Source organism: Lates calcarifer, linkage group LG13, assembly GCF_001640805.2.
Source record: "Lates calcarifer isolate ASB-BC8 linkage group LG13, TLL_Latcal_v3, whole genome shotgun sequence".
Taxonomy (NCBI): domain Eukaryota; kingdom Metazoa; phylum Chordata; class Actinopteri; family Centropomidae; genus Lates; species Lates calcarifer.
In genome coordinates this window covers 23433126-23447726 of record NC_066845.1, presented here as the reverse complement: position 1 = coordinate 23447726, position 14601 = coordinate 23433126, and the positions used below count along the sequence as shown (strand labels likewise).

Genomic DNA, 14601 nt, shown 5'->3' with positions numbered 1-14601 from the left:
TGTGGTCTGGTTAAGTACATAAAAAGACCCAATGCGTTTATTTAAAATTAACCAAAAGCACAATCTTTTACTAAACTTGATCAAAATACTTTTGTTGCTGAATGTGAACCCTGGTCTCTCCTGTGATCCATCTCAACCTACCTTGAAATATGAGTTGTACTCATTGTGATGAAAAATAATGTTAGGAATGAGCATTTGGAGAAATTTCCTTGCTCGGTCATCGGGAAAATTAACAAGCCATTATCGATTAATTGTTATTTTTCATACTGAAAATGGCTATGGCAGAAAATAGGCTACGAAAGAAGGTCAGGTGTATGTTGTTCTAGTGGTACACAGCGTTGCAACGTTTACAATTATTTTTCTTTTCGCTTGAAACGGTCCCATACGCTGTTAAATCTTAATTGCGCCCCCTGCTGGTCGCTGCCACGTAGTGGAAATCATTCTATTGCCTCAAGAAACACTACACAACCTCGTTACTACGAACATATCAATTAAATTAAAACATCGATTAATTACGCCCATCCCTATTCCACGTGCACACGGACATGAACTGCCGTGAGAGCAGGTTTGTTATTTTGTGCATTATTTATAATCTGTGTGTCACTAATTAATCGTATTCATTCATTATTAACCTGCATTTGGACCTGCATTGATCTGTGGTTGCATCATACAGCCGTTATTTCATTGAGTCACTTTGAAAGAGCAGAGTTAAATCCACGACGCAGCTTTGACTAGGATTTTTTTTATGAACATGTGCAGGACGTCCTGTTAGAGCTTCATCGCACACCTCTGTCTTTTAACTGCTGTTGATAACCTTTTCTGTGTGTGTGTGTGTGTGTGTGTGCAGAATTTCGTTCGCCATCGCACCTCAGCGGGTTGAACCGAACGGCGTCTCTGAGCGGAGCGGACCGGACCGAGTCTCTCTCCGTCAGTGGCAGCAACAGCCAGCTCAACAACAGCATCCCCTTGCAGCAGTACATACCCGACTTCTACGTCCGAGCCCTCTCTGACCTGCAGTTTGTCAAGGTTGGTTGATATCCACACATTTCCCTTTCGTCGCTTGATTTTTAAACTGCCCGTTAATTGGGAAAAAAGTTGAAGTGAGTGAATATTGGACATACGTTTGCAACAGGGGTACAAACACAACTCCAAATGAATGATAATGTTGCTCCATAATGACTGCCTGTGTAATTAAACAACGGTTTGGTCACTGTATCAACCTAAAAGGTGATGATTTGTGAATTTTGTGTTCACAGCTTGTTTCTGCTGCCTCCAATTGACCAAAAAATTTGTTATAGGGTGATGCAGACATTTATTCATGTCAGAGAATAAAATGTTACTGTCTTGAGCTTGTTTTAAAACCACAGACCTTATTTCATTTAATCAAAAACTCACTGGGTTTGGGATGACAAAACCATGAGTGCTAAAATGCTAACTTGCGTCCTGTTTTTAGGACTCATTCCTGCACCACTCTCTTGCAGATTCAAAGTTAAATTCCCCTTAACCCACAAAGAAAACAAGCGTCAGTCGCCAGCTCTGTCTCACTTCCCCCTCTCTCTCCTTCAGATCACGCGGGCTCAGTACCAGAACGGCCTGATGGCGTCTCGTCTGGACAGCACGCCTCAGTCCCCGGAGAGCGGCCACAACACGGCCCGTCTGGATCAGACCACTCCCCCCGCCACCGCCAACACCACCATCACGGACCTGGGCGCGGACTCCACCCCGACGGAGAACGGGCCGGACGAGACGACGCTCCTCCTCCTCAACGAGCAGAACTCGCCGCACACAGCCAACCACCACAGCCAGCTGGAAAACAGCATCTGACCCCCACCCACCCTCCTACCTTCAAATCCTCCATACGCCTACGTTTGCACGCATGCACTACTACGCTCGGATGTATGATGGGGAGGGGAGGAGTGTGTGTGTGTCTGTGTGTGTTTGTGTGAGTGAATGGGCATGCAGACACATGCCAGGCCCAAAGAGACAAGCCATGTGCGCGTTAATCAAAACACACATACACGCAGACATACCAAAGTGTATTGTGGGAACTTGCCTCATCCACTTTGCCATCGTAAATAGACTGACCACAAACACAAAGCTAGCTGGTTGAAAGCAAGGAATATCTGCATGTATGTGTGTGTATGTGTGTGTGTGCACACACATGCTCCCACGTATTAACTGAGGACAAAGATCTGGAGGACCTGCTCGTCTGGACCAGGAAGTTCCTCCCTCCCTCGCCCCTTCAACCTAATCGGCGTTCAGAGGCCTTGCCGATTTCGCAAGTTTCCTCCTCCTGTGTGTGTGTGTGTGTGTGTGTGTGGTGGTGTGTTTTTAAGTGTGTGTGTGTGTTGCTTCCACTTCACTGTCCCCTAATCAGAGACTCAGGGAGACTCCGACCCCTCCACCCACCACCACATACATGCAAGCGCCATCGAAAGCTGCAAACCAACCCCACCGCAGCATGTGTAGCACCCTGTACCCCCCACCCCTCCTCCACCCCCATCCATACAGCTAGAAGACAAAGACGACCCGAGCATGTCAGCAAACAAAGTAATATATGTTCCGTAGAAATTTATAGTGAGATATTTATTGATAAATTCTGTGTGAGACGGACACACAAGACTCCTACTGACTCATTCTTTTTCTTTTTTTGGCAGGGGGAAGGGGAGGGTTTGGGGTGGTTTTATACACACAGACCTTTGACAAATTAAAGGAAAAAAAAAACTTAAAAAAGAATTCAGCAGATAATCAGTATAAAAATGGTATGAATCACAGTTACCAGATCCCAACATGACTCGACAATAAAGATTTATGACTGCCATCGTCAAAACACCAAACGAGGGAATATCTTTTGAAAGACCAGAGTTCAGAGACTTGAGGTGCACTGAAGCACCTTACAAAGACACTTTATGTTGGTTTTTCCTTTAATTTGTCACCCATCTCTCTCTCTCTCTCTACATATATATATATATATATATATATATATATATATATATATATATATATATATACATGTACAGATAAAATTTTTCCTTGTTTCCTGGATAGAAGCAGAAAGTAGCCCAGAGCCTTTATCCCAGAGTTGTTAAAGAGATTCAGCGCCGATAGACAGCCAGTCTGTATCGTGATTAAAGACAATCAATATGATTCTGATGAATGTGTTAAATTAAATGTGTAGGGTACGTTAACCGAGGCAGCCCTGCTCTCAAACAGCCCCCATCTCGTGAGGTTTTTTTCTCCCCTGTGCCTCAACAACTGAATCTGAAAAGACGCAGCAGACAGTTTCAGAGGAAGGGAATCGTCTTTTTTTTTTAACAGAGGTGAAGATGTTTTAGAGCTCGGAGACTTCAGTGTGAGTTCTTTGATACTTTATAAGAGAGGTTGGCTGATTTGTACTGTGCAAGTGTGTGTGTGTGTTTTTGTGTGTGTGTATTTGACCAAAATGGCCATCACCAGACTCGGTGGGAACAGAAACCAAAAGAGGGAAGCTTGATCACCTCCTGACTAGAAAATACTATAAGAAATCGGAGACTTTATTTATTCAGTTTAATGTGTGTGTGTGTATATATTTTTGTCGATGAAAGGGGGGCAAGAAATATGAATTTTATTTTCCTCATTATGAGATTTTACATGTTTAATGTACCTTTGCATCAGTGGTTATGTTTGGTTTTTTTGTTTTTTTTTTTAAAATCAGATCTGGGAGAAGGGGTCACTCAGTCACAGCAACTTAAACATGTATTGTTGTTTGTATTTCTGTAGCCAAACACTCCGCTCAAACCTGGCATCAAGCAACGTTTGTCACTTTCATTGCAAACAAATCGTTGTATATTACAGTTATCACAAAGCATGTTTTTCAGAGAACTGCACACACTCCAGGCATATCTTACTGTACATTCTGAGGAGGTTTTAAAGGAGAAATCTATCCCAAAACTCTAAAATGTTGTGTCTTTTAATGGATATTTTTTGTCTGATTTATAGGAGAACCACAGTGGTGTTTAATAGATGTTTTTTTGTGATTTACAACATGAAAAAGTAAATGATACATCAGGTTTTTGTTTTTAAAATCATCATCACTCGTGTCTTCTTATTTTTGCGACATGACTGATTTATACACTAACTACTACATATACCAGAATGCAATGCAGCCTCACAAAACTTTTCATTTTAGTCTCTCATCTTCGCTGCTCTGCTGTCAGCATCGCCGCTCAAAAAACATGAATCACAGGTGAATCCAACGAGCTCTCATCTGCTCTTTAAATGTTGTGCAAGGGGATTTTGGGAAACGTAGGACATCAGGAGAAGGAGTAGACAACACACGCTGAAGGGAAATGGGTACACTGAAAACAGTTTAATTAAAACAAGCATCTCAAAAAGACAGATCGTCACAAATGGAAGAGTTAGTAAAGGTGGATTTTTTCTGTAATGTTGCTGCTTTATGAGATCAACAACATCAGATTCAAACATGTTTCCTAATCATTTAATTCAGCTTCTGTCAATGAACGAACACTGTGAAATTTTGTGAAAGTAAAACTACTGAAGCACTGTTTTGGTTGTACACACTCACACACACACACACACACACACAAATCTGGTTCAGCTTATCATTTGTCTTCTTCAACCAACACAAGCACTCCTTCTGTCCTAAAACAGGAATTATCAAGCACTTCTACTTTGTCAGTATGAATCTGAAACAAAGGGTGTGACAAAAATGATTGTTTCATTTCTGTTGTTGGATTAATTGGAATAGTTTTTTTGGATGTTTGAGTCATCTCATTTTCTTTCTTGGGAAAGTGTATTCATTACAAGTCTTTGCGGGGAAAAAGTAAAATGAACCAACTGTACTTTTGAGTGAGTAAATTTCATGCTAATCTGATGATACAACTAAATGGAAATATACATTGTGTTTTCAAATTGCCATTAACGTAAAACTGTAGCCGAAGAGTTTTCTTGTCAAATTAACACATAAATAGCATTTGAAGAAGGTACCTGGTGTCCTGAAGTAGCAGGGATAGTTGATATATTTTTGCAGAGGCACATAGAAATCTTTAATTGCATCTTTATATCACGTGTTTTGAGTATGAGACAACTTTCTGCCAAAGACACAATTGGTGATAATCGACATTTAGACATTTGCTTGATGTGTTGTGTTGTGGGGCTGATGTGTCGTAGGTCTTTTGTCCTTTCAACGGTATGCCAATAATTTTTCCTCAAGTTGCAATTATTTGAGCTGAACTTTGTCAGTTTGTCTTTTACATCCAGCTTATTCAAGTCGTGGTCAGCTTCTTTTAACCCCCAAAAGGTTAAAGGTCGTTAACAGAGGCTGTGAGAGCTTGTTTCTCAACGCGGTGCAACACGGTGTGCCTCACACTGCCTTAAAAACACTTCAGTCTGAGTCAGTTTACCTGATCCTTCGGTACGTGGCGGTACAATTCTTTTTTTTCAATTTTTTTTAAAAACTGGAAAATGTTAATAATTACTCCAACTTAATTCCAATTTCATGACATCTGAAATCACAGCAGACTGGATTTTTTGTATAATTATCAGCAGAGTTAAATCTCAGTGGGTGAGCCAAAGTTAGCAACTAGCTAAGAAGAAAATCTGCTGCTTTTGATTGGTATTCATGATTGTTAGGCAAGTTTGAGATGTTGTGATCTAATAATGTTTGCGTTTTATGTGTGGTTCATTTAATGACAAACAAAAACTTAATAAAATCTAATTCTGAACAGTCAGCTAATGCTCAGAGTATTGACAGGTTTTCAGCAACAAATTACTCAGGAGGCTAGCTAACTAGCTAGTTTGAATTTAGCCGATGTATTGAGCCAAAAAGTTGCCACAACTCAGGGTGTTCTTAATTTTGAAACATAGCATTTTTCTGGGATTTAATGTCCAAATTCACATGACCATGAAGTAAATGGGTATCTGCTGACCTGGATGCTGAAGCTCAAAAAACAGCATCCATGAAACTTTGACCACATGCTAATGGCTAACCACATTTGAGACCTCAGTCTTCCTTATGCTAATCCATCATTTGGTCACAACCCAACGCAACAGTTAAATTGGTGGAAAAGTTAAAACCTTTTTTTTCACCCGCAGATTTCTTCCTAAAACATATTTTTATGGTCTCCCTCAAATAATAAAACATTAACCTGGGACCAAACCCAAGTTTAAATCCAGCATTTCCACTCAGTAGCAAATGGAGCCTGTGGCTAAGTATCAGATTTCAACTTTGGTTTCACCCCAGGGAAACATTGTGTAATTTTGGGAAAACTGCAGGCACCTGTGAGCTCATGAAAATACCTTTAAAGATACTGCTGATAAAATGTTTTTACTTTTCCTCTCAGGTTTATTGAAAGAACTAAGAATAAGAACGAAGACAATCACAGGAATGTATAGAGAGCTGAGGTCACATGGGGGTAGGACTGCACAGCAATAATGGGATATAATGTCATTGTTTTGTTCAAATTTTCTATCCAGTTCAGGCCCTTTATCAGAAAACACCAGCAACATGTTTTTAGAGAGACTATTAAAAGCATAATCCCCGAGAGTAAAAGCTCGTAGTAAGTGACGAAAATAGCTTTATTTTGAAACCTACATGTGTTTCACCCACTGATGTTTAACACTTCTGCAAACAACTTATGAGAATTCCTCTGATTCTTAGAAAATGTCTCTGTCTGTGTCATCTATCCAAGAGCCAATCATTGAGTTCAGAAGATTAAAACAGCCCAGACTCTTCCTGTTATTAAGAATGCAAGCCACAAAGGCCACAAATTTGCCAAAGTTGCCGGCTGAGTAACTGTCGCAATGCTGTTACTGACCCAGATTTCATAATCATTTCATCACCATCTGCTTAATATGACAGTGTATTTATTTAATTTCACTATCACCTCTGTACAGAAACAAACAAATGATTAAAAAAAAAAAGCTTAAGGAACTTCTTGTCTCACCGTTCTGTTGCCTTTACCTTCATCTTTTAATGACTGTACTGGATTTTTAAAAAGTTCATTCCTGAATAATTTTTGACAAACACACACACACACACTCCCATTTCAACAGACTATTTTTGTTCATTTTCTTGATTTTTATGGCTGAGATTGTTCAAATGTTCAAATGTGTAGTTTTTGTTTATGCCTGTGTACATGTTGGAGTTTCCCCACCACCACCACCTGCTTTAAATTGTTGTACTGGGTTCGGGTTCATTATGTGTGTGTGTATATGTGTGAGTGAATACTTGTGAATCAAGTCTTGTTATTATTTTTTTTTACCTCAGAAATACTGTCTGTAATTGTGGTAAGCAACAATCTTTTTTTTATTTGTCATAAATTCAATTTGGGAACAGAGCGAATGGAGCGACTGGTGTTTGGGGGAAATATAAACCAATTGTCCTTCATTCTCTCTGGCATGCTTTAACTTAAAAAAACAAACAACAACAGAGAAACAAGGTGTAAATACTGTTTTATAATTTCTGTCTTAATGAGTTTTGAAGATGAAGAAAGTTATTAATAAACCTGAGATATATTTCTCTATGGATGTTTGTGATTGTCCTGATTTCTTCTGAGGACTTTTCTTAATTCCACCTTCACCCAGGAGGTTCTGAGACATAAAAATTAAAAGACAGTGGCACTTGTTGTTTAATAATGGGCAGATACATATGTGTCCTGAGACCTTTGGACACCTCTGTACATAAATATATAAATAGAGTCGTGCAGGGATGATGTATTTTTGTAGGCCAGTCTGGAAGATAGCATTGCCCTGGTTCCCTCCGTTTTTCATAGCGTTTTTGATAATTGCAGAAAATAAACTCTGTGCTAAACAAAAATTTGTCATACCTACCCGTGTTGTTCAGCAAAATAACCTTCACAAATGAGCACAACTGTTATAATGCTTGAAGCCTAATTGAAGCCTTGAAGCGTAAGCTAATGTTACGCTATAAACAAACTACACCACAGTCTCATGATGTTAACGCCTCCACCACCAAGCATCCAACTTGTACAAAACAAAAGCCTTTCTTCCTTAGAAAGTTATAGTTTGAGAGAACATGAGTATAAACCAAACAAGGCCGTAAAGGTGGACTGGTGAGTAGATCAGGTTTCGCATGTGGTTTCATAACAATCTCTGTTGTCTCATTTAGCCATTTGTTAGCATCTGCTTTTATAAGACACATAAAAGCTAAAATCACAAGGGGGTATTTTCTGCCGTATGCTGTAGAATAAAATGTGAAAATGTCTCGAGCTTGTATTAAAACCAGAGACCTTATTTCAGACATTTAAAAAGTTGTGAGACTGGTCCTGTTGGCATGGTGACGAACATTCGAAAGGTGCGAGCGATAACTTTCCTGACTCAGAATTCCACGTTACGTCAGACGATCAACGCACATTTGTTACCACCCGGAAGCAGCGCCGGAAGTCTACGAGGTGTCTCCGGTCAACAGGCCCGGGAAGTCACAACCTTCGTGTTGAGGATCATTACCGGTCAGGAGGGTTAGTTTTACAGCTGCGAGCCAGAGACCGGGGTGGTTGGACCGTCAACGCCGAGTTGTACTGCACCGTTCTGCGTCTGATGAAGGACGTCCGGCGCATTGTCTTGATCATTGTTGGGATCTTTGCCTCTACACGCTCCGGAGACGCTCTGCTGCATAGGTACTTCAACAAATAAAACTGCCAGAATGTATTGTTTGTGTAAATATATTGTGGAAAATGCCACATGCAGCTTGGTGTAAAGTAAGTGAAAGACAAAAGTATGAAATTAATTAAATTTGAATTTAGTGACTGATTGAAGGTAAACAGGAAAAAAAAAATTAAACCTATTTTTACTAATTGATTTGAGGTTGAAATATTTTATTCTTCATTTTGATTACATTTTTTAAGTGTTCAGTTCTATTTTGGACTTATCTGGGAATGCTTTACAGTGTTTTGATGGCCCCAATAACTTTTGGTGTTATTAATTAGCTTAATGTTGTGTCATCTACAATATTTAAACACTTAATTTTGAGATATATAACCATTTTCAATTTATTTACATTTTTGCTTCCTCCTTCCTAGTTGTTATGTAATGTATCACTACAACACTATTTTACTCACCTGCGAGGTGGTAAAACCAGACATTATCTGCTGCTACATCCTGCATGTAGTAACATGAGTGGCACATGCTGATGAAACATCCGCCCGCTGTTTATTGCTGCCAGGTTTATGGTACAGTTACAGTTCTGTGGGGCCGGTGTAGACAAGGAAGTAAAATTCAGCAGTTTAAGGGAAGTTGGTTAACTTTTTGACCGTGAGAAGCCGCCACTCCTGTCTTTTCTACATCATTGTTAATTTTGTCTGTGAGACAAGATATCAGCAACCAGTAGATAAGAAGGAGTGGGACAAAAGATGAATAAATGAGATACAGAGTTACAGGATATGATGAAACTGCCTTTTGTCTATTAAACTGGAGCGAGTAGTCGGGGCGGTTTTATCACGAGGTTTATTATTTGGGCATCTCTCATCACATTGTGCTTATTGTATTTAATCACATCCCCCAGAGGGCTCAGTGGAAGATTAAGAAACCAACGCCCTCCACACATCAAGCTCTCATGAAGATCCCAAAGTTTTTACTGTAACACAAATCGAAATCAAATATCCATGTGGTCTGGCTTGTATCAGACTGAAGGTATCATGCATTTATCAGTGAACAGTGGCTTCACAAAAGTGATGGTCTGAAAGCTGGATTCAGTGGCTGTGGGAGGGGCTGCCACAGGAAATTTCTCCACCATTTTTGAGAAAACATGATTAGTTATGTCCATTTATCTGTTCGGAAATCTGTTCACGCAGGCAACCTTCAAATGCTAGATGTAATGACTTTTAAGGTGGCCATGATTTGTTATTGATAGAAATGACCCCAACCCTACGTAATGCTCTTCTTCTTCTACCAAACAACAAATTGTCACATTACTTCCAACTTATATGTAGCGTGGATTATGTTATGTTTGGTTTTCAAATCTGTCAGAATGTGGGTTGGTTCTCAAAAAGATCCAGTTCTGCCATGAGCACTACTAATACTAAAAATAATTATGATAATGTTGTTTAAATCACGTTTGAAGTTATAAAGTTATACATTAATTACTCCCTGAAAGTGTCTAACGGTTTCATATTTAAAAAACAAATTGTGAGGACAAAAGTTAAAAAGCAAACAAACAAACATTGTATTTCATTTAAAAGGATGAATGTAGTTTAAAAACTGTATGAAATAATTTGTTTAGCAAACATTTTAATATATTTTATGTAACATATTTTTGCTTGATGTTTGTAGCTGATGTCAAACAGGATGTGCTCTGGAAAAAAGCAGAGGAACCTTTTCAGCTGTGGTACTTTTTCTCATATTTTGGCATTTTCATCAAGACAAGTGACTAATAAGTAGAATTAAATCATTTGAATAAAGTAGAAATAATAATGTATGGAATCATTATTCTGCCAAAAAGTGAAGTCGACGGTAGCTCCTTCCCACATTTAGTCAAAGATCAAATTAAAGATGTGTGAAATAATCACTCTTAACGATCTAATCAGTGGAAATTATTACTTTTTTTGCCTTCAAAGGTTCTTACAATATGCATATTTGTTGAGTATAAAATAGGAGCAACTTCTCTGTAGCTTAGAATTTCAGCAGAGGTAACAAATCTTTTTTTGTATATTTTAAAATTTCAGTATCTCCACTCTGTCATTTCAAATTCCTCGCTTCCTCTATTTTATAAAAAAATAACTGTTAATGGGATATGAAAGTGCTGCTCCAACAGTCGCAGAAAATTCTTCCCCGATGTCAAGTGAGTAAACATGAGTCAGCAGCAATTAATGGAGAGTGAATCACACAGGAAGGAAGAGCAACTACATGTCACACACCCTCCAATTAAAGACAAAGAGTGGACTTGCTTGTTATCACCAAATGGCACCAGTTTCCCAGGTCATTTCATGTGTTATCACTGCGCATGTTTTTGCTTTTCACATGTCATTTTACGCTTGGTCATATCTCTACCACCTTACCACTTATCCCTGCCCAAAACCATGTTAAATATCACACCAAAAGCTAAAAATGTGTTGACAGGACATGTGAAATATCCTCAATTAAAAGCGTTCCCATGAAATCACGTTACGTTAGACGTCCATAGCACAGACAGTTTTTAACATTTAAACATCTTGCTTTGACAAATATTCTGAGTTTCATACAAAAAGTACAACTATTTAGAAAGTATATAATTGATAACTATATATAACACATGCGCTGAATGTTAGCAGTTATTAATGTAGGGGGCTAACGTTTAGTACCAGCATTGTTTTGAAGACTTTGCTACAACTTTGTGTTTTGGTAAAACCTCAACCAGTTTTCCATTCTTGTGAACCACTGTAGCTTCCTCTCCTCCTCCTGCAGTTTAATCTGCAATAACCATATAAAACACTCTACATATGAATATTCAGTACAGTCCATACACATCTGAAACACCTCTTCACCTTGTAAAGTATCTTTTAAACATATTCAAAAGATGGTTTGGGTGTCCTTTGTCTTATCGTTCTGATGATGATGATGAAAATCTATACCCTGTTTAATGTTGTGTTCTTTTTAGTCAATATCATAAACAGTATAAATCACTGCACCCTTTGTCCTTACAGACCATGTGAATTCACTCCCAGCCAAAGCAAGTTGAATCCAGTTAGATAACTCTGAGTGACGAAGTTTGAATCTGCGTTACGGCCAGGGAAGTGAGGAAATATTATTGTTGCCACTGTGATGCAACCATTACGTCTACTATGGCTGCTGGAATTTTTCCACATTAAAAAAACCACAAAACCCCAAAGGGCCTGCTCAAAATCCTAAAAAGATTAGGAAATAGCAAATATGAAAATTTTGTTTGTCATATCTTTGAGCTTTGACCTATTTACAAAAGGCTACATGTATTCTTTAGTATCTCCCAGGGGTCAAGCAGCTTTTTACCATCCATGACTAATAAATACATATTATTATCAGTAATATTGTTATTTTTATATGATTTACAGTGTGAATTCAGGATCAGAAAAAGGGTGGAGGATGCTTCTTTTACATTGATAAAACATATTGAAACCCCAATGGCAACTGCAAAACTTTTTACTTGTAATAAAATCCAGAAACAAAAAAAGCCTCTTTTCAATCTGGATTCAAATGTCATATTTCACCATTTTCTCTGCAGTTTGTCCCCTTCTCTGCCATTTTTGTCTGACGTTATCAAAATCTTTGGTTTTTTAAACAAACATGACACAGGGAGTTAATTAGAGAGCTTTAGATGCGTTAGTAGGCTGATTATTATTTTTTTTCAGTCCATAGTTGACCTACTACTACCACTAATAAAAATTATATGTGATATCATGATGTGTTTTATGACTATCTCAAATGTAATGTTGTGTCTTCATAAAAACATTCTTAAAACCACAATAATCACTGCATAAAATGGTGTACAGTACACACCATTTCTTATTATTCCCTCCCTAAACCATCTCTCTCCCAACGGTCACATTTTTTTTTTAACCTTGCTGCATCTCCCTGTGTGTCACAATCACATAGTTTACCTGTGCTACGTCGGCAGCAGCAGTGTAAGTACAGTATTTCATCACTGCAGCAGTGAGGACCGCCCTACTTCCTTTCTGAAAGGGAAAATTCCCTGTGAGAAGGGTGTATAAAAACCCTGCAGGTCGGCAGAGTCAGGCAGAGAAACTGACAAGCTTAACAAAGCACACTAATACAACTTCGACTGCTGACTTCAACAGGTAAACTGACTTTTCTTGTCATAGCTTTTTGTCTTTGACAATCTTAAACAGGAGCATATTCTAAACAGGATCTTTGGTTTAGAGGAACTGGTTACTAGACAGTTTCTTCAGCATTCTGCTTCCAGTTGTGTCAGCTAGTAAAAATGTAGAGGTAAACCTAAAAATTCTGTCTTCCTGCAGATCTTTCTTAAATCAGAAAAAGATGGCATGCAACGTGAGCGAGATGTGGAGCCCCAAGATGCCTGAGGGGCTGGAGTTGGAATACGTCCATCACCCACTGACAATGAAGCGTGTGGTCAACCTCATCATCGCCATGGAGAGGCTGAAGGCCGGCGGGTCAGAGCCGGTGCTGAGCACCGAGTTCAGAGACGAACACCTGCTCAGCATCATGCTGGAGAGCATCGTGGAAGGTAATTACACAGATGAGAATTTATTTCAACCTTAGAACATGACATAGAAATCATCTCTCTATGACAGGGTGACAGCATGACTAACGAGGTGTGCCTCTCTTCTTTCCCTCAGAGCACATTGTGTACGAGAGCCACTCTGTCCCAACAGAGGAGTTCAACTGGATAGAGGATGCAGAGTGCACCATGACCGATAGCCAGAAGAGGAGCTTGATTCGGGCTGACAACGTCATGGAGCTCTGGGCAGTGATGCTGCAGGGAGGCAGCGAAGGCCGCAAAGGTAACTGCATGTGACTCTGATGGTTAGAAAATCTATGGGTCGTGGTAGATGTTCGAATATAGAGACAACATGTTTAATTCCCTTTGCAACTGTTGGCTTGATATTTTTACTGAAGCTGATGAAAGGTGATAGTTTATTTCTAATTCACACTTGCATTTGTTTGCACAGTCTTTCAGCTTTCATTAAAATTAACCTGTATCCTCTGTTCTCTCCTCAGTACACCTGAACATGTCGACCTACACTGACCCTACACCCAGCAACCAGGCCATACCTGTGGCTCTGCGCATCAAAGACACAGATCTCTACCTGTCATGCCACAAGAGTGGTGACGAGCCAACTCTGCACCTGGAGGTAAGATCTCACATGAACCTCACACAGAGACAAAGAGAGACTACACGTTTATAGATCAATTCACATTTGATATGAGTCAGTAATGTTGTCCAGTGTGAAGATCAAACCTTCATCAAACCTTTATCTTTTCGCACCTCAGGCGGTGAAGGACAAAGACAGCCTGTCGCATTTCAGTACGGACAGCGAGTTGGTGCGATTTCTGTTCTACAGACGTGACACTGGGCTGACCTTCAGCACCCTCATGTCTGCCCGCTATCCCAGCTGGTACATCAGCACTGCTCAGGGCGACAACAAGCCGGTGGAAATGTGCACAGAGAGCGCCAGTCGCTACCGAACCTTCACCATCCAGCATCTGACACAGGCATGAAGTGTATTTGTATTTGTATCTTAAATAATCGCTGAAGAAGAGTAGTTCACTACTACATTTTCAGTAGTGCAAAATAATCAGAACCAGATTTAATTTATACAAAATCAGTTGAGTTTTTTAATCGAGTTTTACAGAGTGTCTACTGTTTACTGTATGTACCAAGTACAGAAAGTAAAATACTTAGTGTATTGAGACTTTACCACAAGGTGGCAATATTGTGCTGTTTTGTGGGCACCGTGTTAGATGACACCCTGTTAATACTTTATTTATTTATTTATCTATTTATGCATCATTTTAACATATGTATTTATAAGTGTAATACTGCTTACCAATATTTTTGAATGATTTTTTTAAAAATAAAGCTTAATAACTTAAAAATTTGAATGATTTGTGTTCTATATACTCAGGATGTGTTAGATGATATATTAGCTG

The 14601-nt window shown here is 39.1% G+C and overlaps 2 protein-coding genes across 3 annotated transcripts in view; both read left to right on the top strand.

Annotated features, from left to right (window-relative positions):
- Positions 1–7527, top strand: part of LOC108878373 (metal transporter CNNM4) — a 48741-nt gene extending 41214 nt beyond the window's left edge. For both annotated transcript variants that reach the window (XM_051075021.1, XM_018669005.2), the window contains 2 exons: positions 848–1026; positions 1567–7527. In XM_051075021.1, coding sequence (XP_050930978.1) covers positions 848–1026; positions 1567–1824 — 437 coding nt within the window. In that variant the 3' untranslated portion in view covers positions 1825–7527. The remainder of the gene's footprint in view (positions 1–847; positions 1027–1566) is intronic.
- A 5080-nt stretch (positions 7528–12607) lies between these two features.
- Positions 12608–14553, top strand: LOC108878374 (interleukin-1 beta). The gene is made up of 5 exons (XM_018669006.2): positions 12608–12764; positions 12945–13174; positions 13287–13451; positions 13669–13802; positions 13942–14553. Exons 2-5 carry the CDS (start codon positions 12967–12969, stop codon positions 14167–14169), a joined length of 735 nt encoding a protein of 244 aa, XP_018524522.1. The 5' UTR covers positions 12608–12764; positions 12945–12966; the 3' UTR covers positions 14170–14553.
- Positions 14554–14601: the final 48 nt, after the last annotated feature.